Source organism: Monodelphis domestica, chromosome 3, assembly GCF_027887165.1.
Source record: "Monodelphis domestica isolate mMonDom1 chromosome 3, mMonDom1.pri, whole genome shotgun sequence".
NCBI lineage: Eukaryota > Metazoa > Chordata > Mammalia > Didelphimorphia > Didelphidae > Monodelphis > Monodelphis domestica.
The window spans coordinates 43664122-43690974 of NC_077229.1; the positions used below are offsets into that span (position 1 = coordinate 43664122).

General features: G+C 46.6%; 1 protein-coding gene across 1 annotated transcript in view; it reads right to left on the minus strand.

Moving 5' to 3' along the window:
* The window catches only part of CUX2 (cut like homeobox 2), a 461792-nt gene that overhangs the window by 11224 nt on the left and 423715 nt on the right, over positions 1-26853 (minus strand). Inside the window, 9 exon segments of the mRNA XM_056821762.1 lie at positions 11679-11838; positions 12017-12819; positions 15342-15443; positions 20655-20989; positions 20991-21315; positions 21674-21773; positions 21887-21935; positions 23366-23424; positions 24630-24821. Of these exon segments, the coding sequence (XP_056677740.1) occupies positions 11679-11838; positions 12017-12819; positions 15342-15443; positions 20655-20989; positions 20991-21315; positions 21674-21773; positions 21887-21935; positions 23366-23424; positions 24630-24821 (2125 nt within the window).

Here is a 26853-nt window from a genome sequence, read left to right on the forward strand (position 1 = left end):
ATAGTTGGACTCATGGAAAGTTATACTCCTTAAAAGAGTTTAGACACCAAGCTCCAAGAAATCATCAAAGAAAACTGCCCAGAAATTCTAGAATCAGAGGGTAAAATAGAAATTGAAGGAATCTACTGATCACCACCTCAAAAATCGCAAGCATGAAAATGCACAGGAACATCATTGCTAAGTTCTATAGCTCCCAGGTTAAGGAGAAAATACTATAAGTAACAAGATAAAAACTAAATATTGTGGAACTACAGTTAGAAAAACACAAGACTTAGCAGCCAAAATATTAAAAGAATACAGGACATGAACATAGCATTTCATATAGCAAAAGAACTGAATTTACAACCAAGAATAACTTATAAAGCAAAAGATGAACATAATTATAAAAGGTAAAAAATGGACACTTAACAAAAAAGGAATTTCAATTATTCCCAGGGAAAAATCCCAAACTCAGAAAATTTGATGTATAAGAAACAGACAAAGGTAATGAAAGGCTAATTTCAAGAATTCAAAAGGTCAAACTGTTTGATTCCTGTATGGGAAAATATCATCTGTGGCCTTGGGGAATGGCATCATTGTCTGAATTTTTTGAAGGGGCGGGAATGGAAGGAAGACTAGAGGTTGAGATGAATGTAGAGGAATACGTTAAAATGGTAGTGGAACACATGAGGAGGAGGTAGGGTGGAATTGCTATCTTATGCTGAGGGGAAGAACTTCCATGGAGAAGGGGAGGATAGGGAGAAGGATGAGTAGTCCTAGAAGCCTACTCTCATCAGACCTGGGATAAAGGGAGAACAACATACATAATTAGAAGGGTAAATTAATGTTCAGAGAAACAGGAGGGAAGGGGGAAGGGATAATAGAGACTGGGGGTGGTTCAAGAGAAAGGAGGACAAGGGGATAAGAAAAAGGAGGGAAGAGAGGGACACCTAGAGGATAGTATACATTAAGGGGGGTAAGGTGAGGAATAAGGGAGAGATCTTGGAAAAGTGAATAGAAAAAGAATTAAAAGGGTAGGGGGAAGGGACAAGGGAGTGACCTTTGGAAGGGGGGCCAATTTGGAACTAAGAGAGCAAAGGCAGAAGGTAGGGAGGATTTCTGAGAAGGGTTGTGAATTAGAGAGGTATTGCTCAAAGGAAATTGGACACCTGAGGAGGGATATGATGGAAAGAAAGGAAGAGGAAGAGAGACAGTAAGGAGGAATGAAATAGATGTAATGCACAGCTGGTAACTGTGACACTGAGTGTAAATGGGATGAATTCACCCATGAGAATAAAATGAATAACAAAATTTCAAAAACCAACACCTGACAACATGTGGTTTACAAGAAACACATTGAGAATGAGACACACACATAGAGTAGTAAAGGTGAAAGGAAGGACCAGAATAAACTCTGCCTCAGCTGATTCAGAAAAGGCAAGGGTAGTCATCATGATCTCTGACAGAGTTAGTGCTAAAATGGATAAAATTAGAAGGGATTAATAGCTTAACTATATTATGTTGGGTAATGAAGTGTTATTAATGAAGTATCAATATTGGGCCTGTATGCACCAAGTGTTATAGCAGCCAGATTTTTAAAGGAAAAACTAAATGGATGGAAATAGATAACAAAATAATAGCAGAGACTTTAATTTTTCCCCTCTGAAAACTAAAAAAAAGTCTAACCAAAAAATAAATAAGAAGAAGTTAAGGAGATGAATAGAACCTCAGATAAGTTAAATATGACAGATATGTGGAGAGCCCCCACACACCTGCACAAAATTAGTAATAGATCTAAGTCATACATATAATCTTTTTCCTGGTGGGATAACAATGTATAAATATTGGAGAGTATAAATAGTCTGCAAAAGTCTGACTTTTAATACTAATCATACTATGGAGGTACTTTTGTATCCCTGAGAGGTTGTGGTACTAGAATATTGGGTATGACCAAGCTGGAAAGACTGGGTTTTGGAAAAACGATGGTCCTGGAAATAGATTGTGGCTGCTGCCTAAGGACCGATCTAGTTAAATATAGTTCTGGTAATAACGCATGTTAACTGAGGACCAGATGGGCTAAGATGATCAAATTAAATGCTGATGGGAACACGGAGAAAAAGGACTAATATTACACTGCTAGAGCAGCTGCGGATTGTTTTTTTAGAAAACAAGATGGAAATATATATTAAGAACTATTAAGCTGTTCATGCTCATTGACCTACGGATCCCATTACTAGGATGAGACCCTAAGGGTATTATTGAGAGGGTAAAAAGCTGTGTATGTATGAAAATATTTATGGAAGCTTTGTCTGTAATGACAAAAAAACCCTAGAAATAACACAAATGCAATGTTTGGGAGAAATGACTGAATAGGCTGCAATATTTGAATGTAATGAATTCTATTATGTTATTATAAATGACAAATTTTGAAAATATAAAGAAAATAAAGGAAATATTTGAAGAGAGGCAGAGAGAATAAGAAATATATATTTCTATGATTATTTTAAAAAAGGCCACAAAATCAAAAGAAAAAGCAATCTAAAGGGAACTCAAAAACAGGATGTTTATTTAACCACATATATAATTTACATATTTTTAGGCAAATTGTAAACAATGTGGAATTTGTGGTGTGGCACATAATTTTTGAATACATTTGTTTATTTAATTTTTTTGTTGTTAGCAAAGGTTATCAAGTAAAAAAATAAAAATAAAAAATAAAAGAAATAACTAGTGATGTGGGGCGGAAGATTAGGGATGAATATTCGAGCAAAGACCCATCACATTTGGCCCTGAATAGATCAGGTCAAATAGGTCAGTCTTGAGAGTGGTTTCAGTGTTGTGATGGGACTGGGAGTCATACTCCAAAGCTGACGGCTGCTTGAAGCAGAACAAGGGTGGCTTTTTTTTTTTTACTATTTACCTTTTTTCTTTGAATCCATACTAAGTATCAGTTCCAAGGTAAAAGTGATAAATCAGAGCTAGGCAATGATGGTTAAGTGACTTGCCCAGGGTCACACAGCTAGCAAGTGTTTGAGGACAGATTTGAACCCAGAACCTCCAATCTCCAGGTTGTCTGAGTTGATCCAATGACATTATCTCCCTGGTGAGGTAGGAGCTATGGGAATGATCCCATTTTAGAGATGAGAGGCTAGAGGTTCAGACAAGGGAGTTGGGTGACTCTGGGTAAGTCACTTCCTGTCCTCTGGGGCTTGATTTTCCCCATTTATAAAGTGAGGGTGGGGGGGGGCTGCATTAGATGGCCTTGGAAGTCCCTCCCAGCTCTAAGGCTATGAACACAAGACCCTTAGAGCCATCAGACACAAAGGCCAACCTCATGTATCCCCTGGCTCTGGCCATCCTCTGATGCCTTGGTAACCCCATTTCCCCACAGCCTATTGATTGACGAGGAAAAAATGAGTAAGTGACTTGGCTACTGTCAAACAGTTAGTAGGCCCATAGGGTCACAGTTCTGGAGCTGACAGAGACCTCAGAGGTCCTCGAGTTGAACCCTATCATTGCATTATTCTTTAAAATTTAAGAAATTTAAATTTTATTTCTTAAATTAAAAAAATTAAATTTATAAAATTTATTCTTTAAAATTTAAAATTTAACTTAAATTCACTGACATATTTACTAAACATTTATCATATGCCAGGGACAAAGCATCTAGATACACAAGGCTTGCCTTCAAGGAACTTGCATTCTACTTGGAGGACTACATAATATCCGAAGATAAGCAAACATAAGATAGATACAAACTAAATGCTAATGGGTAGCAAGGGTAGCACAGTGCCAGGCCTGGAGTCAGGAGGTCCTGGGTTCAAATTTGGCCTCAGACACTTATTAGCTGTGTGACCCTGGGAAAGTCACTTAATCCCAACTGCCTAGCCCTTACCACTCTTCTGCCTTGGAATTAATACTTATAAGTATTGATTCTAAGACAGGAGGTAAGGATTTAAAAAAAATGCCAAGTCACTCAGGGATGGGGAAGAGGCACTTAGAATTGGTGGGATGAGGGAAGGTCTACTGAAGGAAAAGTGATGTGAGGTAAGTTTGGGAGCTAGGGGTACTCCAGGAATGGTAGCCCTTCTCCTCTTACCAGTGAGGAACATGCGACCCATAGAGGTGAAGTCAGATGCCCAAAGTGATGCAGGTAGTATGTGTTGGAGGTGGAATTTGAACTCGTTTCTTTGGACTCTGGAGCCAACTGTCTCCCACTAGATTGTCAACAATCAATTTCTTGGGGCAAGGAGGTGGGTTTCTTCCCCGGAGCTCCCCAGAGACCCTGAGCTGTGGGCTGAGAAGTGCCAAACTCTCCCCACCAAAAAAGCAGAAACCAGAAAACAAAAGACAGATTTTTCAAACTAATTCCCCCAGAGAGGAGAGCATGACAGCAACAGGGGAGGAAGCAAACCAGATAATTAGCATAAAAAGACCACTGCGATTTCCATATTCCAGGCAGAGCGCCAGCCACATCTGATGAGCTGACTTTCAGGACCATTTTTGACAAAACGTTGGAGGGATCTGGAGGACAGCCTTATCTTGTAGAACATACTAATTAAAGGACCAGGAAGTAAGTTGAAAGTGTCAGCACAGTGTGCTGGGGAAGATGTATGGGGCAGGCTGGGGAGAGATGACAGGAGATGCCTCCTCGTATTAACTGGGAGATGTTGTGGCTTTAATAAAACCTGAGGGGGAGAAGAGAAAAGAAAGAGATTGGGAGGGGCAGAGACAGAGAGTTTGGGTTTGAGAGAGAGAGAGAGAAAAACAGGAGAGACAGTGGGATAGAGAGATAGAGAGACAGAGAGAGAAACTGGGCTTGGGGGATGGAGAAATGGGGAATAAGATAAGACAAAGAGAGGGAGGTAGGAGGAGAGAGAAAAAGAAAGAGAGGGGAGAGGGAGGGAGAAAGGGGGAGAGAATGAATAGAAAAAAGTGAAAAGGGGAGATAGGAAAGAAAGAAGGGAGAGCAGGAGGGAGAGAAAAGAGATTAAGAAAGAAGGAAGGAGAAAGTGGGGAGAGAATAAAGAAAGAAAAAGGGGAGATGGAGAGAGAGACAGAAAGAGAAAGGGAGGAAGAGAGGAGAAGAGAGGAAAAGAAAGAGAGAAGGAGAGTGAGAGACAGAGAAAGAGAGAGAGGGAAGATGAGGCAGAGAGAGAGAGAGAGGGTGAAAGGGAGAGAGAGAAGAGAGAGAAAGAGAAAGGAAGAGAGAAAAAAGAGAGATAGAAAAAGAGAGGGAGGGAGGGAGACAGAGAAAGAGAGAGAGGGAGGGAGGGAGGGGAAGAGAGAAAAAGAGACAGAGGGAGGGTGAGAGACAGAGAGGGAGAGAGAAAGAGAGGGAAGGTGAGACAGAGACAGAGAGAGGGAGGGAGACAGAGAGGGGGAGGAAGAAAAGAGAGACAGAGAAAGAGAGAAAGGGAGAGTGAGAGAGAGGAAAGACAGAGGAAAAAAGAGGGAGGGCAAGAGAGAAAAAGAGAGGGAAAGGAAGGGAGAAAGAGTGAAAAGAGAGGGATAGAAAGGGAAGGAGATGGGGGGAGAGATTGAGAAAGAAAGAGGGAGAAAGGGGGTGAAAGAATAGAGAAAAGGGGAGTTGGGAGAGAAAGAAAGGAGAGAGGGAAGGAAAAGGGAGAGAGGGAGAGAAAGAGGCACAGAGATTCTCTTCTGCTTAAGAATTCTAAGAAGACAAATACAGAAGTGTCTGGAATATTTATTATGCACAATGTGGGCATTTCTAATGAGGCGAGTTAATTAAAATAAGAGATGTGACAAAGGGTTCCTTGGCAAGTGGAAGGAGCTGGATGCTTAGTTAATAGCCTTCCTCCCTCACATCCGGCACAGGGTCCCCCCTGCAGCTCAGTCTTTCCATTGCCATGGACACCGTCCCCTCTGGGGAGCCTTGTAGGTGATGTGGGTAGGGCCAGAAGTAGGGGAGAGCAGAGAGGGGAGTCCAGGAGACCCAAGACCCTCCTGGAAGGACCAGGGAGAAACAGAGAGGGGGCTCTGACTCTCCATCCAGGGGATGTCTTGTGGACCAATCCTGAAATAGTAGCAACAGGGGACAAGTGAGTAGAAGATTCTCTGGGATCCAATCGCAAGGCTGGAAAGGCCCATGGAGTCACGCACACCATCCCTCTGCCTCCAGGATAACCCATCTGGGCCAGCTGGGGATTTATCAATCTTCATTTCAGAGCCTTCAGGGAAGGAGGAATCCCTCCGTGGGGAGCTGTGGGACACCCAGCTGTGAAGCACTCTTTAAGGGAAAGTCCCTTCTGGGAGGCCCTGCTGCTGAGGCTCACATCTGGAATGCAGCCAAAAACTTCCGGGCCTGGGCATGCAGCTGCACGAGTCTGGTGCCAGCTTTGGGGGACTCACTCGGGCCCCAGAGGCTTCCTGAGCACTTTGCTTTGTAGGTTCTTCCGGGTGGGCAACATCTGCTCTTAGCAAATAGAATGTCAAGGTCAAGAGAATCTAGACCCCAATTCTCTGATGCAGCACCTGCAACACTTTGGGACGGTCTCTTCCCCTCTCCAGAGGCCTCAGTTTCTCAGTTGTAAAATGAGGGGAATCCAACTAGAATGCCACTTAGGTCCTGTCCAGCTATGTGATGAAGTGCTAGACTAGAAGGCAGGAAGACCCGAGTTTAAATCTAGTGTGACATTGGGCAAATCACACCCTCTGTCTGCCTCATTTTCCTCAGCTGCAAAATAGGGACAATAACTACTTCTTAGGGTTATTGTAAAAAAAAAAAAACAAGAGTAAAGAGAAAAATGAAAACCTTAAAATGCCTTGAAAATGCTATTATTATTTCTATGTTCCTATGAATCCTGGTATCCTTATGTTTTCTTGAATCCCCAGCTACTTTTCAGACAAACTTTTGACATCCAATCATAACTCTTTCCCTTATGCTTGGGAAATTGATTTCTTAAACCTCAATGTAAGTCTTGGCATTTATATTTAAATTTCATCTTAGCTTTAGTGCAAAGTTCTATCCTCTCTATGTCTTTTTTTTTAAACTCTTACCTTCCATCTTAGAATCAATATCATATATTGGTTCCAAGGTGGAAGAACACAAAGGGCTAGGCAATGGGGGTTAAGTGACTTGCCCAGGGTCACACAGCTAGGATGTGTCTGAATCCAAATTTGAACCCAGGACCTCCTATCTATAGGCCTGGTTCTTGATCCACTGAGTCACCTAGCTTCCCCTGCTTATATATTTTTAAATCCAAATTTATTCAGGATATTAACTTTCCATCTTAGCTTTGTTTCGTCTGCAAAATTCACAAGCGCGCCAAATTATATCTTTATTTAAGGCATTGGTACTTGTGTTTAGGGGCAGCTAGGTGGCTCAGTGGATAAAGCATCAGGTCTTGAGTCAGGAAGACTCTTCCCAAGTTAAAATCCAGCCTCATGCATTCACTAGCTGGATGACCCTGGGCAAGTCACTTCACCCTGTTTGCCTCAGTTTCCTCATCTGTCAAATGAGCTGGAGGAGGAAATGACAAATTTCTACTTCAGTTTCTTTGCCAAGAAAACCCCAAATGGGGTCAAGAAGAGTCAGACATGACTGAAAAACAACTGAACAACAACTTGTGTTTGGGGGTGGTTATGTCTTGTGTGTGCGCACGCACGCATGTGTGTGTGTGTGCGCACGCATGTGTGTGTGTGTGTGTGTGTGTGTGTGTGAATTTGACCTGTGATTTTGATCAGTGTGGAAAATTCTAGGCATGAAAACTCCCTCCAAGGATACAGACTAGTCTTGTCCTATCTCTACATCTTTTTCTTAATGTTTTCCCACCCCATGGATGTCTTTACTGCCTGTCCAAATCTTACCCTTCCAGGACAAGATCAAGTCCCTGTATCCCTACGAAGCCTTCCAGGACTGCTTTAGCCCACAGGAAAACCAGTAATAACATCTCTCATTTCTATAGTGCTTTAAGGCTGATAGCTCTTATCTGGGTGAGACAAGTTGTATTAATATTATTTTCCCTATTTTACATGAGGGAACAAGGGCTCAGAGAACTGAGAGGATTCTAGGTTTAGAGTTGAAAGGGACCTTAGCAGTCAAGGGGTCTATGGATTAAAAAACTGAGGCCAAATAGAGAAATGACTTATCTAGGGTCTTATGGCTAATAAAAGCACTCAAATTATAATCTGGACTCCTTAATCCTATTTTTTTTTACTCTAGCACATTGCTTCCTTACTCTGAATTCCTAGAGCACTTATTATTTGTATTCCTCATTTGGGAATTCATCATTCTCTGCTACATGGCCTCTCTCATATTTTTGGATTTTTTCAAGGTTAACACAGAGTTAATTATCGTTATCTCTATATATTTGATAATATGGCCCTATGCCATAGAGTCAAGAAGTTAAGAAAATGCACGAGGAGACAGAACGTAGCTTCTGATGCATTCTTTGGCCATAAGGATTGGGAGGAAGATCTCAAGGATATGTGAGTGCTAGAATAGGCAAGACAGTGAGTAAAAATGGAGAGAATTTCTCTTCTTGGTCTACATCCATCACAACATAAAACTAGCTGAGGCAAGATGCCCTTGGAGGTTTTTAATGGTAACAAGACATCCCTTCCCCCATCAAACAACCCCCCAAACACCATCCAGGTCACAAGTCCCTGCCCCATGCCTTGAAGAGATGGTAAGTCTTGGCTCTAGAATTCCTAAATTCTTCATCCAGTGGCTGCCCCTCTTTGATGGAATGGAACATATATTTCCTATACTCCTTTGACTACTTGGAGGAGCAGCCACTGCAGGGGGACTAGGGAAAGTCCCCTAAACAACTGTGGTATTTTCTTTTAAATTCCTGGACTATGAATAAGGAGTCTGGGTCTGGAAGAAACTGATCATGAACAACTGACTGGAAGATATCTTATTATATATTGTTTATTCCTTTGATTACTCTATAAAGAATAAAACAGTATCCAAGAATGCTTGTTTGTTCCTATAGGGAATTTATGTTGAGGTCATATGTTGACTAGAAATAAGTGAAATATACTAAGTGTAACAGAGGTGGTAGGGTTTTTTTTTTTCCTAGTCTATTCCCATAGGGACTTTATGTTAAGGTCATGTGACTAGAAATAAGTGAAATATACTAAGTGTAACAGAGGTGGTAGGGTTTTTTTTTTTCCTAGTCTATTCCCATAGGGACTTTATGTTAAGATTATGTGACTAGAAATAAGTGAAATATACTAAATATAATGGAGGTGGTAGGGTTTCTTTTAGTAGGTGGGGGCTCAGAGCTAATTCTGACTGGGTAACTATAGACCAACCAGATGCCTATTGGCAAGAACACTCAGAGAGAGTATGAAATAATAAATAACTTTAAATATAAACAAACAAATACATAAAGCTAGGATATTGAAGGTTGTCTATGAGAACCATAGTTTGGTAGAATAAATCTAAATTCTTCCATCTGACAGCTCTTTAAATGTTTGAAGCAGCTCTCTAAAAGAGCCTTCTCTTTTAGGTTAAACATTCCCAGCTCCTTCTTACTGATCCTTATATGGCATGATTTTAGGCCCTTTGTAAAGCATGTCAGCCAACTAATCGAGAAATATTTAAGTATCTACTATGTGTCAGGCATTGTGCTAAGGTATAGAGATACAAAAAGAGGCAAAGGAAGGTCCCTTCCTATGGACACTCTCCAAGTTACCAATGTCCTTCCTAAAACGTCATCTCCGGAATTGAACACAAAAGTCCATCTGGATATAGTTAGATGGACCCAGAGGTCAGTGGAACTCCAGACATTCCACCTCCTATAATGAATGAAGCTTAATATTGCATTAGTTTTCTTGGTTGCCTGCTGTGACAGAGCTGAGTCATGCTGCATTTACAGTCCACGGAAACCACCACAGATGTTTTTCAGATGAAGTGCTGCTATCTAGCCACAACTCCCCCGTCTTGTACTTGTGAAACCAGATTATCAATGGCAAGGCTTTCCATTTATTCTTACTAAATTTCACCTTATTATAGTCAGTCCTAAATTCTAGCATATCGAGATTTTTTGAATCCCAGTGTACTGGCTTTCCCAACCGGCTTTATGTCCTATGCACATTTGATAAGCACGAATTCATGCCTTTGTTCAAGTCATTGGTATGTGTGTCTAGGGGTCATCTCCAATTTTTTGGTCTAGTTCGGGGATTTTATCAGTGTAGGAAATTCCAGGTATGAAAACTCCCTCCAGTGTGTGTTGGGGAACAGCATCTTCTCTGTAATCAACTGACTTACAGAAGGTAGACAATGACAAGTTAAAAGACTTGCCCAGGGTCAGCCAGAACTTAATTTTTTTCTGATTCCAAGGTCAGTCTTCTAGCCATTATTCTACACATGTCTTCTCTACTAGACTCTAACGTCAGTAACTTGAGGGCAGGAATAGGGTCTTATACTTTGTGGTATCACTCACTGGAACTAGCAGATAGTTGGCACTCAGTAAAGGTGCTATGACTGAAAATGACTGAATACCACCAGAAGTTGGTGCAATAGAGAGGGGGCTGAATTAGGAGTCAGGAAGACCTGAGTTCAAATCCCAGCCTTAGATACCTCCTAGCTGTGTAACTCTGGGCCAGTTGCTTAATCTCTCTTAGCCACAATTTCCTGTAAAGTGGGGATAATAATACCTACCTCCTAGGGTTGTTGTGGAGATAAAATTGAGTAATATTTGTAAAATGTTTTTCAAACTTTAAGGCTATTGTTATACTATAATGCTTTCATTTCAATTGTTTCCAGTTTTTTGGGGCCCCGATTTGGGGTTTTCTTGGCAAAGATACTAGAGTAGTTGGCTATCTTTCTCCAACTCATTTGACAGATGAGGAAACTGAGGCAAACAGGGTTATATGACTTGCCCATTTTGAGTTTTCTTGTCAAAGATATTGGAGTGGTTTGCCATCTCCTTCTTCAGCTCATTTGACAGATGAGGAAACTGAGGCAAACAGGTGAAATGATTTGTCCAGGGTCACACAGCCAGTTTGCCATTTCCTTTTCCAGCTCATCTGACAGATGAGGAAATGGAGGCAAAGTGGGTTAAGTGACTTGTCCAGATTCATACAGCTAGTATCTGAACAACTCTGACTCTAGCCCTTTTCCATTAAAAATCTACTTGAGGCGGGGCTGCTAGGTGGCTCAGTGGGTTGAGAACCAGGCTTAGAGATGGGAGGTCCTGGGTTCAAGTCTGATCTCAGACACTTCCTAGCTGTGTGACCCTGGGCAAGTCACTTGACCCCCATTGCCTAGCCCTTACCCCACTTCTGCCTTGAAACCAATACACAGTATTGATTCTAAGATGGAAGTTAAAGATTAAAAAACCCCAGCTCCTGACAATATCTAGCCCAGATCCCTAATTCTCCTAATCCCATCTCTTCCTCCTCTATCCTTAGCCCATTTCCAGATACTACCCACCGACTCTGTAATAAGAGACGGTAGAAGGAATACCGGTTCAGGATTTGGAGGACCTGGGTTCAAATCAATCCTGTCCCAACCCTACCTGCTGCCTCTGTGACCTTTGTTTAGTTTTTGCGTCTCAGTTTCTCCGTCTGTAAAACGATGGAGTTGGACTTGATGCCCTCTGAGGCCTCTTCCGTTTTTAGTCTATGACCCCAGGAGATAGCAGGGCCCCAATCCTAGTTCTGGGGCTCCGGGCCAGCACCCAGGTCCCCTCCCCTGGCGGCCCCCAGCCTGCCCCAGGACTTACCCTGAGTGGGGTTGGGCTGTTGGCTGATGGCCTGGCCCAGCTGATCCGTGAGCCACAGCTGCATCCGGATGAATGGTTCGCGTCCCTTCTGTGTCAGCTTGCTCCACGGTTTGGGCCGGGAAAGCATGTCGCTCACGCTGCCCTGGGACAAGCCCAGCACCTGGGAGGCCCGGGCGGGAGGGCGTCAGCGTGTCTCCCAGTTCTCCCTCCCCACTTTTGTCCCCGCCCAGACCCCCCCTCACTGGCCTGGACTTCCCGGACTGTGGCTCGTGGTGCGAGACCCTCTTGGATGGTTGTTTCCTCTCTTGCCCTGCCCCCACCAATATGGTGGCTCTTACCTTCTCTCCGAAGATCCTCTGGCAGATGCCGTTCTTGGCCAGCTTCTCCTTGACCTGGCGAGTCAGCTCTAGAGTGTCCACCTCCCGGTACATGTACATCTCGTACTGCTCCGGGGTCAGGGGGGGCACCGTGGGCTTCAGGGTCCTGGGCACATAAGCCGGGTAATAGGTCAGCCGCCCACTGCCGGGGGGCTCCGCGCCGGCCCCCTCCAGCTTCATGTCTCCCGCCTTGGGCAGCTCGTCTTCCCCATTGCCGGCCACCGGGGCCTCCTCCTCGTTGGCCAAGGCCTCCCCAGGCTCTCCCCGGGGCCATGGCCGCCCGTTGGCCTGGCTGGAGTAGCTGGAGGACGAGGAGGAGAGGGACGGCGAGACGGACGTGTAGGGCCGGCTGAGGATGCTGCGCTCGGAGGCCCAGTGCTGGTCGAAGTAGGTGCCGGCGTCGCCGATCTCGGACTTGACCTTGCGGATGATGCTCTGGACGAAGGCGGCGGGGGACAGCACGGTGAGGGGGGTCTGCGCGGCGCCGTTGCCACTCACCCCGAGCCCCGCCGGCCCCTCCTCCTGCTTGATGTAGGCCTGCACGATGTTCTGGCTGACGGCGGCCAGTGTGGGGCGCTCCGTGGGTGAGGGGGGCACCGAGCGCCCCCCGCTGCGGCCAGACGACTCCATCTCCAGCAGGGCCTGTTGCTGGGCCTGCATCTCCCGCCGAGCTTGCTCTAGGATACTCTTAATCGCATCTTCTGAGGTGCTGGTGGTGGTGCCATTAGGGACGCTGAGAGGGATGGAGGGGTTCTTGGCCTCACCTGTGGGGGGAGACAGAGGAGATCACTTCTTGTCGGGCCCAGAAGTCAGCTCGCTTGCCCAGGATAACAAAGCCAGGTTAGGGTGGTGACTGTGCTTGAACCCAGGACTCTCTCATGTGGAAGCTTTGCTCTCTCTCAATGTTTGCCTGGCTGACTGGTCTCTAAGGTCTTAGATTTAGGACCAGTTAAAGGAGGAAAAGGATATAGAGGCTGGACTGAAGAGGCAAAAGACCAAGGTTCAGATCCTGCCCCTGCTGGGCCAACTATGGGTCCTGCCCTGGGCCTCAGCTTCCTGCTCTGTAAGGAGGTGGTCTTCGGCTAGGAGGTCTCTTGGGCTCCTTTTAGCTTGAAATCTTATGAACTGCTCCCCTATGAAAGCCCTGGGGGCCTCCCTGGGGCTTTCTGGCCTCCCCTCAGAGGACTAAAGTCTGTCCCTTTACAAGGTTCCAGGCTTTGAGATTCAAGATGGGGGAAGAGGTTGGAAGCTCCTGGCAGTCACGGTGCAGCTGGTGCCCGCCAGAGGGCAGCAGACACTGCCATACTGAATGGATCCAGCTAATAAGCTCCTAGGCTTTCCAGATCCCACTGAGTCCAACCCTTTTCTGTGAGAGGGGAGGAAAGGGAGGCTGCAGGAGTGACACTTGGGGCTCAGACAGGATTTGAACTCGGGTTGTCTTACTCCTCGAGAGCCAGGGGCCTGACTGATACAGGGTCAGGGCTAGTGACTTCTGGGGTTCCATGTAGATGTTTGAGATGGGCTTTCAGGGAAGGTCTCCTGACCCCAAGTTTCCTCCCCACCTAACTCCATGAAGCCCTAAATATTTTTTTCCAAAGGAACCAGCATCCTTTGAGGCTTGGATCAGAGTCATCTTTCCTTTTGGTCAACCTCTGCCCATTGCCTTGTCCCCCACCAGTTGTTACGTCCTCCGGTTCTTGTCTTCACAGAATCCCATCATCTTGTTTCTACCTCTTCTGGATGAGGCTACTACCAATTGGTCTCGTTTCCCTCCAACTATCCCCTCCCCAGTCATTCTTCATGCCTCAATGATTTCCTGCAGAAACAGGGCTGACCAGGCCACTGTCCTCCTATCCAATAGGATGATGGGATCCCATTGGCGGCAGAACAGAAGATCCTTGAAGGCAGTAGAGAGAGACGATATCTTTTCATCTTTGAGCTCTCTCCCCAAGCATAGAGTGTCCTCTCCTTGTCTCTCCTCACTCTCGTGTCCCTTCATCTGTCTCTCTCATTGTCTCTTTTTCTCGCTCGCTGTCTGTCTCTCTCCATCTGTCTCTCCCACTCTATGCACTCTCTTCTCTCTTTCTCCCCTCTCTATCTCTTTCTTCCTGTCTCTCTTACTCAATGTCTCTTCTCCCCTTTCACTGTCTATCTCTCTCCATCTGTCTCTCCCACTCTATGCACTCTCTTCTCTCTTTCTCCCCTCTCTATCTCTTTCTTCCTGTCTCTCTTACTCAATGTCTCTTCTCCCCTTTCACTATCTCTCTCCATCTGTCTCTCACACTATGCATTCTCTTCCTTCTCTCCCTCTCTTCTTATCTCTCTCACTCAATGTCTCTTCTCCCCTCTCACTTCTATCTCTCTCCATCTGTCTCTCCTACTCCGTGTTCTCTTCTCTCATTGTCTCATCTTTCTCTCTGCCTTTCTCCCCTTTCTCATTGTCCATCTCTCCATTTGTTGCTCTCTTCTTGTCTTTCCCACTCTGTCTCTTCTTCTCTCTCATTGTCTGTTTCTGTCCATCCATCTCTCCCACCCTGTGCATCCTCTTCTTGTCTTATCTCTCTCTGCCTGTCTTTCTCCATCTGTCTCTCCTACTGTTTTCTTCTCTCTCGTTGTCTTTTCTTTCTGTCTTTCTCCCCCGATACTATGTCTCTCCATTTCTCTCTTCCTGTCCTCACTCAGTGTCTCTTCTCTTCTCTCACTATCTATCTTTCTCCATCTCTCTCTTCTTATCTCTCTCACTCAGTCTCTTCCTCTCTCTCACTGTCTATCTCTCCCTGCCTTTGTCCCCTCTCTCATTAGCTATCTCTCCATCTGCTGCTCTCTTTCTGTCTCTCTTACTCAGTGTCTCTTCTTCCTCACTGTCTAGCTTTTTCCATCTGTCTCTCCCACTCTATGCATTCTCTTCTTTTCCCTCATTGTCTTATCTTTTTCTCTCCCTTTCTCCCCTCCTATTATCTATCTCTCCCTTCTCTCCCACTGTCTCTTACCTTTTCTCTCTCTTTTATTGTCTCTCTCCCATGGGATTCTCTTTCTCTCATGGACATTATCTCTTTCTCTGACTCTCTCTCTGTCTCTGTCTCTTTCTCTATGCCTGTCTCTCTCCATCCAGTGTTTACAAAGTACTTCACATTGGCCCTGGATTCTCCAGAGAGAGTCAATCAGAGGTAGAATTTGAACCCAAGGCTTCCAGATTCCAAGGCCTGCCCATTTCTCCTTTACACCATATGCTGCCTCTCAGAAAGATAGGCTGGTGGATGGGGCATGCCTCACTCCTTGGACTCACCTCCCTTTTGAGACTCAATTTCCTTCTTTGCTTGCTCCAAGATGTTTTTGATGGCATCGTCTGAGCCCGTCTCGGGAGTCCGGATCCTTGGGGTGATGCTGCCTGGTCAGAGGTGAGAACAGACTTGTTACTAGGGGCCCAGGGTAGGACCCGAATGGTCTAGGACTCACTGCCCTAGTCACTGCCCATAAGAATAGCTTTTGTTTGGGGCAGTGAAGTGCCTCGGTGGATAGACACAGGTCTGGAGATGGGAGGTTCTGGATTCAAACTTGACCTCCCTCATTTCCTACCTGTGTGACTCTGGGCAAGTCATTTAACTCCAGTTGCCTAGCTCTAAGGCAAAAAGTAAGGCTTAAAACAAATGGCTCTTGTTCAGGCGTAGCCTGGTGGGTGGGGGGCCCTGGAAACCCATGGGAAGGTTCGACACAATGTGGTTTTTCCTAGACTGACTAAGCCAGCAAGTCTTTATCGAAGGTGCACTAGGTGTCCTGTCGTCCCTCTGCCATTTTGTTTTGAGGGCCAAGGAGACGAGAGCAAAATCAAGCATTATATGAGATCTACAAGCTGTTACTGAGGAGGAAACTGTGTCCCCATCTGTCCTCTGGCAGACCCTCATTCCCTCACACTTAGACTATTACAACAAACTTTGTGCCTTAGAATTGATACGAAGTATAGGTTTCGAAGCAAAAGAGAGGTAAGAGCTAGGCAAGTAGAGTTAAATGACTGGCCCAAAGTCACACAGCTAAGAAGTGTGTGAGGCCAAATTTGAATCCAGGACCTCCCATCTCCAGACATGTCCCTCTATCCACCGAGCCACTTAACTGCTCTAAACAAGAGCTATTCTCATGGGCACTGCCCAGTTTATGGCATGCAACTGGATGGACCATCCATTGGTGAGCGCATTGGTGCCTCCATCTAGGGCTGGTGAACTGGCTCCACAATTGAACTAGGTGGCATTAGGGGAAGTCAGATTGCTTCAGTCTTTTTCCACTGAATCTCCCTCTTTGACCCCACCACTGGTCTCTTGGCTGTTCTTAACCCAAGAATCTCCTCCAGATCCAGACTCGAGGCCTTTATACTGGCTGTGCCTGTTCTTGGGATGCCCTCCCTCCTCACTTCTACCTCCTGACTTTTCTGATGTTTTTCCCCATCCCACAGCTGGCGCTGCCTCCCCTTTGCAGACTGGACCACCTCTCATTTCTACTGTGTATATCTATTTATTGCTATGGTTTTCCCCTGTTCAACTGTGAGCTCCTTGTGGGCAGGGACTCTTGGGTCTTTCTTTGTATTTGCTTTCTGCAGTGCCAAACACCTAGTAAGTAGTCAGCGAGTATGCCTGTTGATTGACTGACTGGTGGGCTAAGCGGGATCAGGAAGGAAGTCCCAAGAGTCAGGAAGCTTGGGACAAATGGATGGAGCAGTCTTGGAGAGGTCACGAGAGATCCTGCTGATGAATATAGTCTGAGGTGTGTGGGAGGGGTAGAGACAAGGACAATGGGAGATAGGAAAAGGGAGACAAGAGGGGGAGAGAGGGATGGGGAAGAGGGGAAAGAGAGAGGGAGAGAAAGGGAGACAGAGGAGAGAGGGATAAGTGGGGGGGAGATAGATAATGGGAAAGAGAGAAGGAGAAAGGGGAGGAGAGAAAGGGGAAGAGGGGAAAAATAGAGGGAGAGGGAGAGAAAGAATGGGGAGAAGAGAGAGGGAGGGAGTTTGGTTGAGGCAGGGAAAGGATGGAAAAATAGGAGATGACTCGCAGAACAGACGAAAGAGGCCGAATTGGCAAGATGAAGACAAGACAGATAGAGAGAGAGTGAGAGAAGGGGAGAGTGAGAGAGAGAGAGAGAGAGAGAGAGAGAGAGAGAGAGAGAGAGAGAGAGAGAGTGAGTGAGAGAGAGAGAGAGCGAGAGAGGGAGAGAGAGGGAGAGAGAGGGAGAGAGAGAGAGAGAGAGAGAGAGAGAGAGAGAGAGAGAGAGAGAGAGAGAGAGAGAGAGAGAGATCTCATGACAATTTTTTTAAACACCAAAATTCCCCGTGTGAGGTGACATGGGTTTGAAATCAGGGACATCATGATCTTTGACATGTCACGACTTCGAGGGCACTGGAGAGATGTGCAGTGGGGGCCAGCCAGAGGCAATATGTGACCGCCCATCATTGCTATGTGTGAGAGGATTTCAGGGACGTTTGTGTGCAGGAGAGGAGGTGGCCTGGTTGTGCCTTGAGTGTGAGGGGAAACTTGTGGACAGTCTGGGGGCTGGGTCTGATTGCATCCAATAAAACACCCAGTACAATCACTAAGCTGTAGAGCATCAGGCCTTTCAGTGGCCGTTAGGTCCAACACACACTGCTCTGGATCCCTGAAACATGATATCCAGCCTTTGCTTGAAGACCTTCAAGGGAGAAATAGCTCACCTGACTTTGGGTTAGCTCTCATCATTGGGAAGACTTTCTTGTCCTCAAGACTAAATTTTTTTCAACATCCACTTTTTCTCAGTTCTTCTGCCTGGGGTCTAGCAGAACCGCTGGCAAAAGCACATACCGTTCCATCTGGCCCAACTCATATCTGAATATGAGGCCCCTCTACTACACCTCTGACAAGATGCCATCCAGCTTCTACTTGAAGGACTCCAGAGGAGGTAGCTGGGTGACTCAGTGGATTGAGAGCCAGGTCCAGAGACAGGAGGTCCTGGGTTCAAATGTGGCCTCAGATACTTCCCAGCTGTGTGACCCTGGGCAAGTCACTTGACCCCCATTGCCTAGCCCTGACCACTCTTCTGCCTTGGAGCCAATACTTAGTCTTGATTTTAAGATGGAAGGTGAGGATTTAGAAAAAAAATGAACTCCAGATATGAGAGACTTATACCCAAGGCAACACACATTCTATTCTTGGAAAATTCTACTGGTTAGATTCCCTTGTCCATCTTGGGCCCATTTTCAAACACCAGAACAACTAGCCACTAGCTCCAAACCATAACGCTTCCATGTCAGTTATCGTTCCTACCTCACAAGAAACTTAGACTTTGCCTCGGAACCATCCTGGGTTCTGCTAGGTGAGTTTTTGCCTTATTTTGCCCTTCCATCTCACTTCCTGGCCACAACTCCAAACCAAGCTGCCCTCAGTGTAGACCATCCAGTTTTATGGGTTGTCTTCTCCCATTGGAATGGAAGCTCCCTTAGGGCAGAGACCATCTGTCTTGCTGGTACCTAGTAAAAACTTAATAAGTACTTGTTTTTATCAATCTGTCACCCATCTATCATCTACTATCCATTCATCATCTAGCGATTATTTAGCAACCCATCATCTATCTATCTATCCCCATCTATCATCTATTATATTTCTATCATCATCTATCATCCAACATCTGCCATCCAGCTATCTCTCTCATTATCTATCATCTATTATCTATCCATCATCTATCATCCATTCATCATCTAGTTTCCACCCATCATCCAGCTATCTCTCCATTATCTATCTATCTATCTATCTATCTATCTATCTATCTATCTATCTATCTATCATCTATTATGCATCTAGAATCTAACCATCTATTGCCTATCATCTGTCATCTATCCATCCATCATATATCATCCATTATCCATTTATCATCTATCCATCATCTTTCTATTATCCCTCCATCCATTCATCATCTATTATCCATTTATCCTCTATTTTCCATCCATCATCCAGCTATCTCTCCATTATTGATCTATCTGCTTATCTATTATCCATCTAGAATCTATCTATCCATCTATTGCCTATCATCTGTCATCTGTTATCTATCCATCCATCCATCATCTTTTTATTATCCCTCCATCCATTCATCATCTATTATCCATTTATCATCTATTACCCATCATCTATCATACTGCTATCTCTCCATTATCTATGTATGTATGTATCTATTGATCGATTACCTATCATCTATCATTCATTTATCATCTATTATCAACCTTTCCCTCCATCATCCATCCATCTATCACCTATTCATCATCTATTATCCAATGACCAACTACCTTACCATCCCTTACCCATGTATATGTGTATCTATGTATTCATCCATCCATCTATCCATCCATCCATCCATCCATCCATCCATCCATCCATCCATCCATCCATCTATCTTTTTTCTGGTCACAGTTATAACTGCCCCCCACCCAATGCCTTCTCCAAGTTCGACATTCTTTGTGCCTTCAAATGCTTCCCACCTGGCATGGATTCCAGGCTCTTGGCTATTCAGATTGGCGCCGCCCCCCCAGATGCCCTCCAGCTTCTCTGTGCTCTTCCTAAACTGTGGTGCTCAGAACTGACTCCCAAGAAGGATCTCTAGGACGTCAATAGGATGTCAATAAGCATCTCAGAGTGAGAAGGAATGGAGGAGTTGGAATCCATGCCGGTGAGACCTGAGCACCACAGCGTCCAGCATCGTGGACCGCACCCAAGTGATGCTCAATACATGCATTTCTATCTAATTGAGCAAAGTGTGAAATTGGATAAATTTCCTCATCTAGAGCAGGACATTTTTCTTTCTGTCTTTGTATGTCCAGCACTTAGTACAGGGCCTGGCACACAGTAGGAGCTTAATAACTGCTTATTTATTAATAATGAGCTAAAGGGCTTTAGTTTGGGGGCTGCTGTCTACATAAGTCTCTTCCTGATTCCTGGATTTCCTTCATTTTACTTGTCACCTCCTCCCCTCCATGATATGAATTTTGTAATGACTTATCTTCCCTTCCATCCCTCGCCCGGGGAATGTAAGCTCCTTGAAGGTAGGGACTGTTTCCATTTTTGTTTCTGTATCACTCCGTGCTGCTTTGTGTATATTTATACTGACTTAATCACGTCTGGGTGGTTTCCTGCCAGCAGAATGGAAACTCCTTGAGGGCAGGCATGATTTCTATTTTTGGCTTTCGTGTGTACCTCGTCTGGCACATAGTAGGTGTTTAAGAAATGTAGCTATGGGTTTTGAACAATGATACAAGAATAACCAGGTGGAATTGCTTGTCAGCTCTGGGAGGGGGGAGGGAAAAAGAATGAATCATATAACCATGGAAAAATATTCTAAATTAATTATTTAAAAATGTAGCTAGATGGCTCAGTGGATAGAGAGCCAGGCTTGCAGATGTCCTGGGTTCAAATTAGTGACCCAGAGCAGGTCATTTTACTCTAATCACCTCACTTTTCTGCTTTGGAACTGATATTTCGTATGGATTCTGAGGCAGAAAGCAAAGGTTTAGAGGAAAAAAAGGGAAGTGTTTGTAGGACCGAATGGGCTTGACTTGACTAAAGATCTCTATTTAGGTGGGCTGCTCACTCACCTCGCTGGCGCACCTGGATGGTCCTCAGGGCCAGCACGTTCTGCTCGTCGGACAGGAACTGCTTCATCTTGATGAAGGGCTCCTTGCCTTTGACCGTGAGCTTCCTCCAGGGCTTGGGCCGGGCCAGGATCTCGCTGACAGAGCCCTGGGACAGACCCAGCACGTAGTGCCCGAACACTCGCTGACCGATGTTGTGTTTCAGCAGCTGTTCCTTCACCTGGAAGGCGATCTCTGCCGTGTCCAGCTGCTCCTCATCCGCTGGGCCGCCCTCCGCGGGGTCCCCAGGGGGGCCGGGGGTGGCGGTGTCGGTGCTGGCAGGGGGATTGGGGGGGGGCCGGAGGCGGCGGCGGCTTGGCGTTGTAGAACGCCGGTGGGAACACCAGTAGGCCACCTCCCTCACCCTTGAATGCCGGGGGCATGATCGGCTTGGGGAGGAGTGACTCCCCTGGGAGCCTTTCACCGGTGCCCAGACTAGGGAAGGGGGACAGGGAGAAAGTCCTCTGGCCTTCCTGTCCCAAGCTGGGTCCCAGCAGGGACTGGACAGGGCCGGGGGAGATGGGGTCTTCTGGCCCCGAAGGATGAGGCAGCTGCTGCGGGGAGGGGTAGGACTGATCCGTCCCCAGAGAATCTTTGATCGAGTCATCTTCAGAATGATCCTCCTCTAGAGAACAAAGAGAAGGGGGGAGCTATAGGGGCCAAGGCCAGAGGGTGCCTCCCCCTTTCACCCCCAGAATCTTGGCCATTTTCTAAGATGCTCTCCTTTCTGTCATCTCATTTGATCCTTGTAAGGAACCCGTGAGATAGGCAGGGCAGGGATTATCTTGTCCATTTCACAGATGTGGAAACTGAGGCAGAGAGAAATGAAGAAGCCCTGTGGCTGAAGTTCTCTTGCTTACATTCCACGGAAAAATTCCCAGGAAGAGAGAAAAGTTCAGAAGGGCAAGCAGCAGGGCCCTGGAGCAGTGGGACCTTCCCTCCTCCCCATGACCCCTGCATTCTGGGGGCCCCGTCGCTCCTACCAGTGCTAGCCAAGAGGCTGGGCTTTTCCAGGAGAAATTTCTGGGCCGGAAAGAACCCATCCTTTCCAATCATCAATGCGTCCTCAGGCTTGGCCATACTCTGCAGAGACATTAATACCCCAGGTGGTAGTGGGGGTAGGGAGGCCAATGAGTTAGGGTAAACTTTGTCCTAGCAATGATTCTCCCTTCCTAGGTAGAGCTAGAGACACTTACCTGGGAGAGGCTACAAGAGCTGGAGGCCAACTTCATAGCTTTCAGGATGCTGTCAGAGAGAGGGGAAACCACATGTCGTGAGGGCCAAGGAGGGGGCCTGCCCCAAGTTTGGGGAGAGGATCCCTGTCTTTCCCACAAGGTAAAACCTTGACTTACTGGACATGGTTTGCCCTGGCCTCCCCATCCCAGTTCCAAGGCCACCCTTAGGTGGAGGTGAAATAGATGTCCACCTGCTTTGAACGACCCACATGCTTCCAAATGCCTCCCTTCTAGGAGAGCTAAGTAGCTAACATGCTTAAGATTCATCAAGGACAACTTCCTGTGGAGCCCCTGAAAGAGAACAGGACCCAGTTGAGAGCATGGCATGCCAGTCTGGCGCTCTGGTCCATGGGTAGTGGGAAGGGGGTTCTCCAAAGGGGAGGGAGGGAGAGAGAGAAAAAAATTCAGCCCATTTCACAGCTTGTCCAAGGGCAGAATTCTATCCTGTTGGTTCCTTACCCCAAAGAGAGAAGAGAAAGAAGAGAGGATGGAGGAGAATGGGGAGAGGTGGAAGGAGAAAGAACAGAGAAGAACGAAAAGATGGAAGTGGGAGAAGAGGAGAGGGAATTGGGAGATAAATGGAAGGAGAAAGAATAGAAAGAGAAGAGAAGAAAGAAAAGACAGAAGAGGGAGAAGAGGAGAGATGAGAATTGGGACAGAGATGGAGGGAGAAAGAATAGAAAGAGAAGAGAAGAAAGAAGAGACGAAAGAGGGAGAAGAGGAGAGGTGAGAATTGGGAGAGAGATGGAAGGAGAAAGAATAGAAAGAGAAGAGAAGGAAAAGATGGAAGAGGGAGAAGAGGAGAGATGAGAATTGGGAGAGAGATGGAAGGAGAAAGAATAGAAAGAGAAGAGAAGGAAAAGATGGAGGAGGGAGAAGAGGAGAGATGAGAATTAGAAGAGAGATGGAGGGAGAAAGAATAGAAAGAGAAGAGAAGGAAAAGATGGAAGAGGGAGAAGAGGAGAGATGAGAATTGGAAGAGAGATGGAGGGAGAAGGAATAGAAAGAGAAGAGAAGAAAGAATAGATGAAAGAGGGAGAAGAGGAGAGATGAGGATTGGGAGAGAAATGGAAGGAGAAAGAATAGAAAGAGAAGAGAAGGAAAAGATGGAAGAGGGAGAAGAGGAGAGATGAGAATTGGAAGAGAGATGGAGGGAGAAAGAATAGAAAGAGAAGAGAAGAAAGAATAGATGGAAGAGGGAGAAGAGGAGAGAGAATTGGGAGAGAAATGGAAAGAATAGAAAGAGAAGAGAAGAAAATAGATGGAAGAGGGAGAAGAGGAGAGATGAGAATCGGGAGAGAGATGGAGGGAGAGGGGAGAGATAAAGGAAAAAAGGAGAGAGGAGAAATAAAAGAAGTGAGAGAGGGAGCCCCTACCATCCCAGCCAGGGACCCTGTTCTAGAGAAAGGGATATAGAGCCCATGATGCCCCTTGCCATACCTTAGCTCTGTTTTGATTTCCTCATAGTCAGACTGAGCCTGGAGCTTCTCTTCCAACTTCTGAAACAATAAATTCCAAAAGCACAGTTGGTGGGGCTCCTGGCAGACAACTGGGGAACTCTAAGCCCCCGGAGAAAGGTGAGTCCCCTCCTGACCTCTATAGATCCACAAGCATTTCCATGATCCTCCCAGGATTCCCTCTCTCTGATTCTGGGGCTTGGCTTTGGGGTATAGGATTCTGTCCCAGGGCAGGTGTTTTGGTCCTAAAGCTAGAGCCAGGAGGGACCCCAGAAGTCACCGAGTCCAGCCCTCTCAGTGCACAGATAACTTAAAAGTGACTTTCCTACAGTCACGTAGGCAGCAAGTAGCAAAGGCAAGATTTGAACCCAGGGGTTCAGAATCCATTTTCTTCCCACCAGACCCCGTTGTGGTAGGTGAATGATTCTCTTTTGGGAGACTGGGCCATCTGAGACAATTTATCAACTTAAAATAACCAATATTTATTAACTACCTACCACTGAGGCTGGAGAGCTTTGGGGCGGTGGGGAGAGAATGTTGGCTAAGACACTGTCTTGGCCTTTATGGGGTTTATGGTCCCAAATAGGGACGAGACAATCTAACAGAGAGAATTGTCATCGATAGAACAATTTGGAGAGGGACAAATTGACGAGCCATGTGATCTCTGCAGGGGAAAATCCTGGATAAATTTCTCTTTTGATCAGATCTAATGCACTTGGAGAATTATCTGGGCCACCAGGACTTTAGGCAGCCTGCCTAGTGCTGCTGAGCCAGGAAATGTCAGAGGTGGGCCTGGGCCCTACATCTCCTTGACTACCAGGCCATCCTTCCCTATGTAAATTGTAACAAAAATAATTGCCCCATTCAAGAATAGAAATTCTTCGGAGTGTTCCCTGGGGGCCTCTTTTTGGGGCAGGGAAAGTCACCAAGAGCCTCAATAATAGTGCCTCCAGGTCAAAACCAGCTTTTGATGTCTGGGAGAACTTTCTAATGATGAGAGCCTTCCCAAAGTGGATCTGGTCATCTTGGGAAGTCTTGGCTGCCCCTTGAGGGAGCTCTTCGAGCCTAGGCTGAGCCACCATCCTCGGGGGAGATTATCAGAGAGGATTATGGGGGGTGCTTCTCAGTTAGGAGATGGCCACTAAAATCCCTTCCACCTTTGTATGTTTAGAACCCAGGACTCTTCCTCTTTCCACGCATGCCTGGGACCCCTTTCTGGAGACTCCTCGCTGGAGGCTGCCACCTACCTCGATGGCTTCTGTTTTGGCCGTCAGCTGCCTCTCCAGATCTGCTATCTGATTGGCCGATGTCTCTTCTAGTTCCTGGAGCGAGTTCTGGAGTTGCTGGATGTCTTTGAGAAGCCGCAGGATCTCGCGGTCCTTGGAGGCCAGGGCAGCCTCCAGCCGGGGTCCAGAGCACAGGGCATAGTTGACCTTATCCTGAGAGCAGAGATCAGTTTTAGTGTCTCGGAAGGGAGCAGGACCCTTGGGGAGGTCTGGGGATCGGGGCAACTAGTCACCTCTTAAAGCTGAGTGAGAAGCAACAAGTCCCCATGGAGTCTGACATGGTTCTAGTCCTGCTGGCATGGACGCTCTGCATCAGCAGAAGGTGCTCATTGCCACCTCCTGCCCTTGCTGTCCCTCACCCGGAGGCCTTCTCCTTCTCTCTGACTGGCCACAGCCTTCCAATCCACAAGTTTAATTCAAATTTTGTTCTAGGACATGGATTTATCGCCATCACCAGAGTTTGGCCTGCTGACCCCTCTACACTTTACTGTGGCTTATGGGAGTCATCCTAGGGTGTCAGATCTGGAAAGGGACCTTAGAAAAGCCTTAGGGAACATCAGAGCTGGGAGGGAGCTTAGAACAGGGAATGTCAGAGCTGGGAGGGGGCTTAGAACAGGGAATGTCAGAGCTGGGAGGGGGCTTAGAACAGGGAATGTCAGAGCTGGGAGGATCTTAGAACAGGGAATGTCAGAGCTGGGAGGGGGCTTAGAACAGGGGATGTCAGAGCTGGGAGGATCTTAGAACAGGGAATGTCAGAGCTGGGAGGGGGCTTAGAACAGGGGATGTCAGAGCTGGGAGGGGGCTTAGAACAGGGAATGTCAGAACTAGGAAAAGGCTTACACATCAGGGAATAGTCAGAGCTGGGAGGGGGCTTAGAACAGGGAATGTCAGAGCTGGGAGAATCTTAGAACAGGGAATGTCAGAGCTGGGAGGGGGCTTAGAACAGGGAATGTCAGAGCTGGGAGGGGGCTTAGAACAGGGGATGTCAGAGCTGGGAGGGGGCTTAGAACAGGGAATGTCAGAGCTGGGAGAATCTTAGAACAGGGAATGTCAGAGCTGGGAGGGGGCTTAGAACAGGGAATGTCAGAGCTGGGAGGGGGCTTAGAACAGGGAATGTCAGAGCTGGGAGGGGGCTTAGAACAGGGAATGTCAGAACTAGGAAAAGGCTTACACATCTGGGAATAGTCAGAGCTGGGAGGGGGCTTAGAACAGGGAATGTCAGAGCTGGGAGGATCTTAGAACAGGGAATGTCAGAGCTGGGAGGGGGCTTATAACAGGGGATGTCAGAGCTGGGAGGATCTTAGAACAGGGAATGTCAGAGCTGGGAGGGGGCTTAGAACAGGGGATGTCAGAGCTGGGAGGGGGCTTAGAACAGGGAATGTCAGAACTAGGAAAAGGCTTACACATCAGGGAATAGTCAGAGCTGGGAGGGGGCTTAGAACAGGGAATGTCAGAGCTGGGAGAATCTTAGAACAGGGAATGTCAGAGCTGGGAGGGGGCTTAGAACAGGGAATGTCAGAGCTGGGAGGGGGCTTAGAACAGGGGATGTCAGAGCTGGGAGGGGGCTTAGAACAGGGAATGTCAGAGCTGGGAGAATCTTAGAACAGGGAATGTCAGAGCTGGGAGGGGGCTTAGAACAGGGAATGTCAGAGCTGGGAGGGGGCTTAGAACAGGGAATGTCAGAGCTGGGAGGGGGCTTAGAACAGGGAATGTCAGAACTAGGAAAAGGCTTACACATCTGGGAATAGTCAGAGCTGGGAGGGGGCTTAGAACAGGGAATGTCAGAGCTGGGAGGATCTTAGAACAGGGAATGTCAGAGCTGGGAGGGGGCTTAGAACAGGGGATGTCAGAGCTGGGAGGGGCTTAGAATAGGGAATGTCAGAGCTGGGAGGATCTTAGAACAGGGAATATCAGAGCTGGGAGGGGGCTTAGAACAGGGGATGTCAGAGCTGGGAGGGGGCTTAGAACAGGGGATGTCAGAGCTGGAGGGGGGCTTAGCTCAGGGAATGTCAGAGCTGGAGGGGAGGCTTAGAACAGGGAATGTCAGAATTTCTCATCTTTGCCGTCTGGCTTCCCTGGTCTCCTTCAAGACCCAGTTCAAATCCCACTTTCTGCCAAAGGCCTCCCTCTCTGTCTCCCCCAAATAACCATCCATTTGCATTTTATCTATCTCACGTGGCCTCCA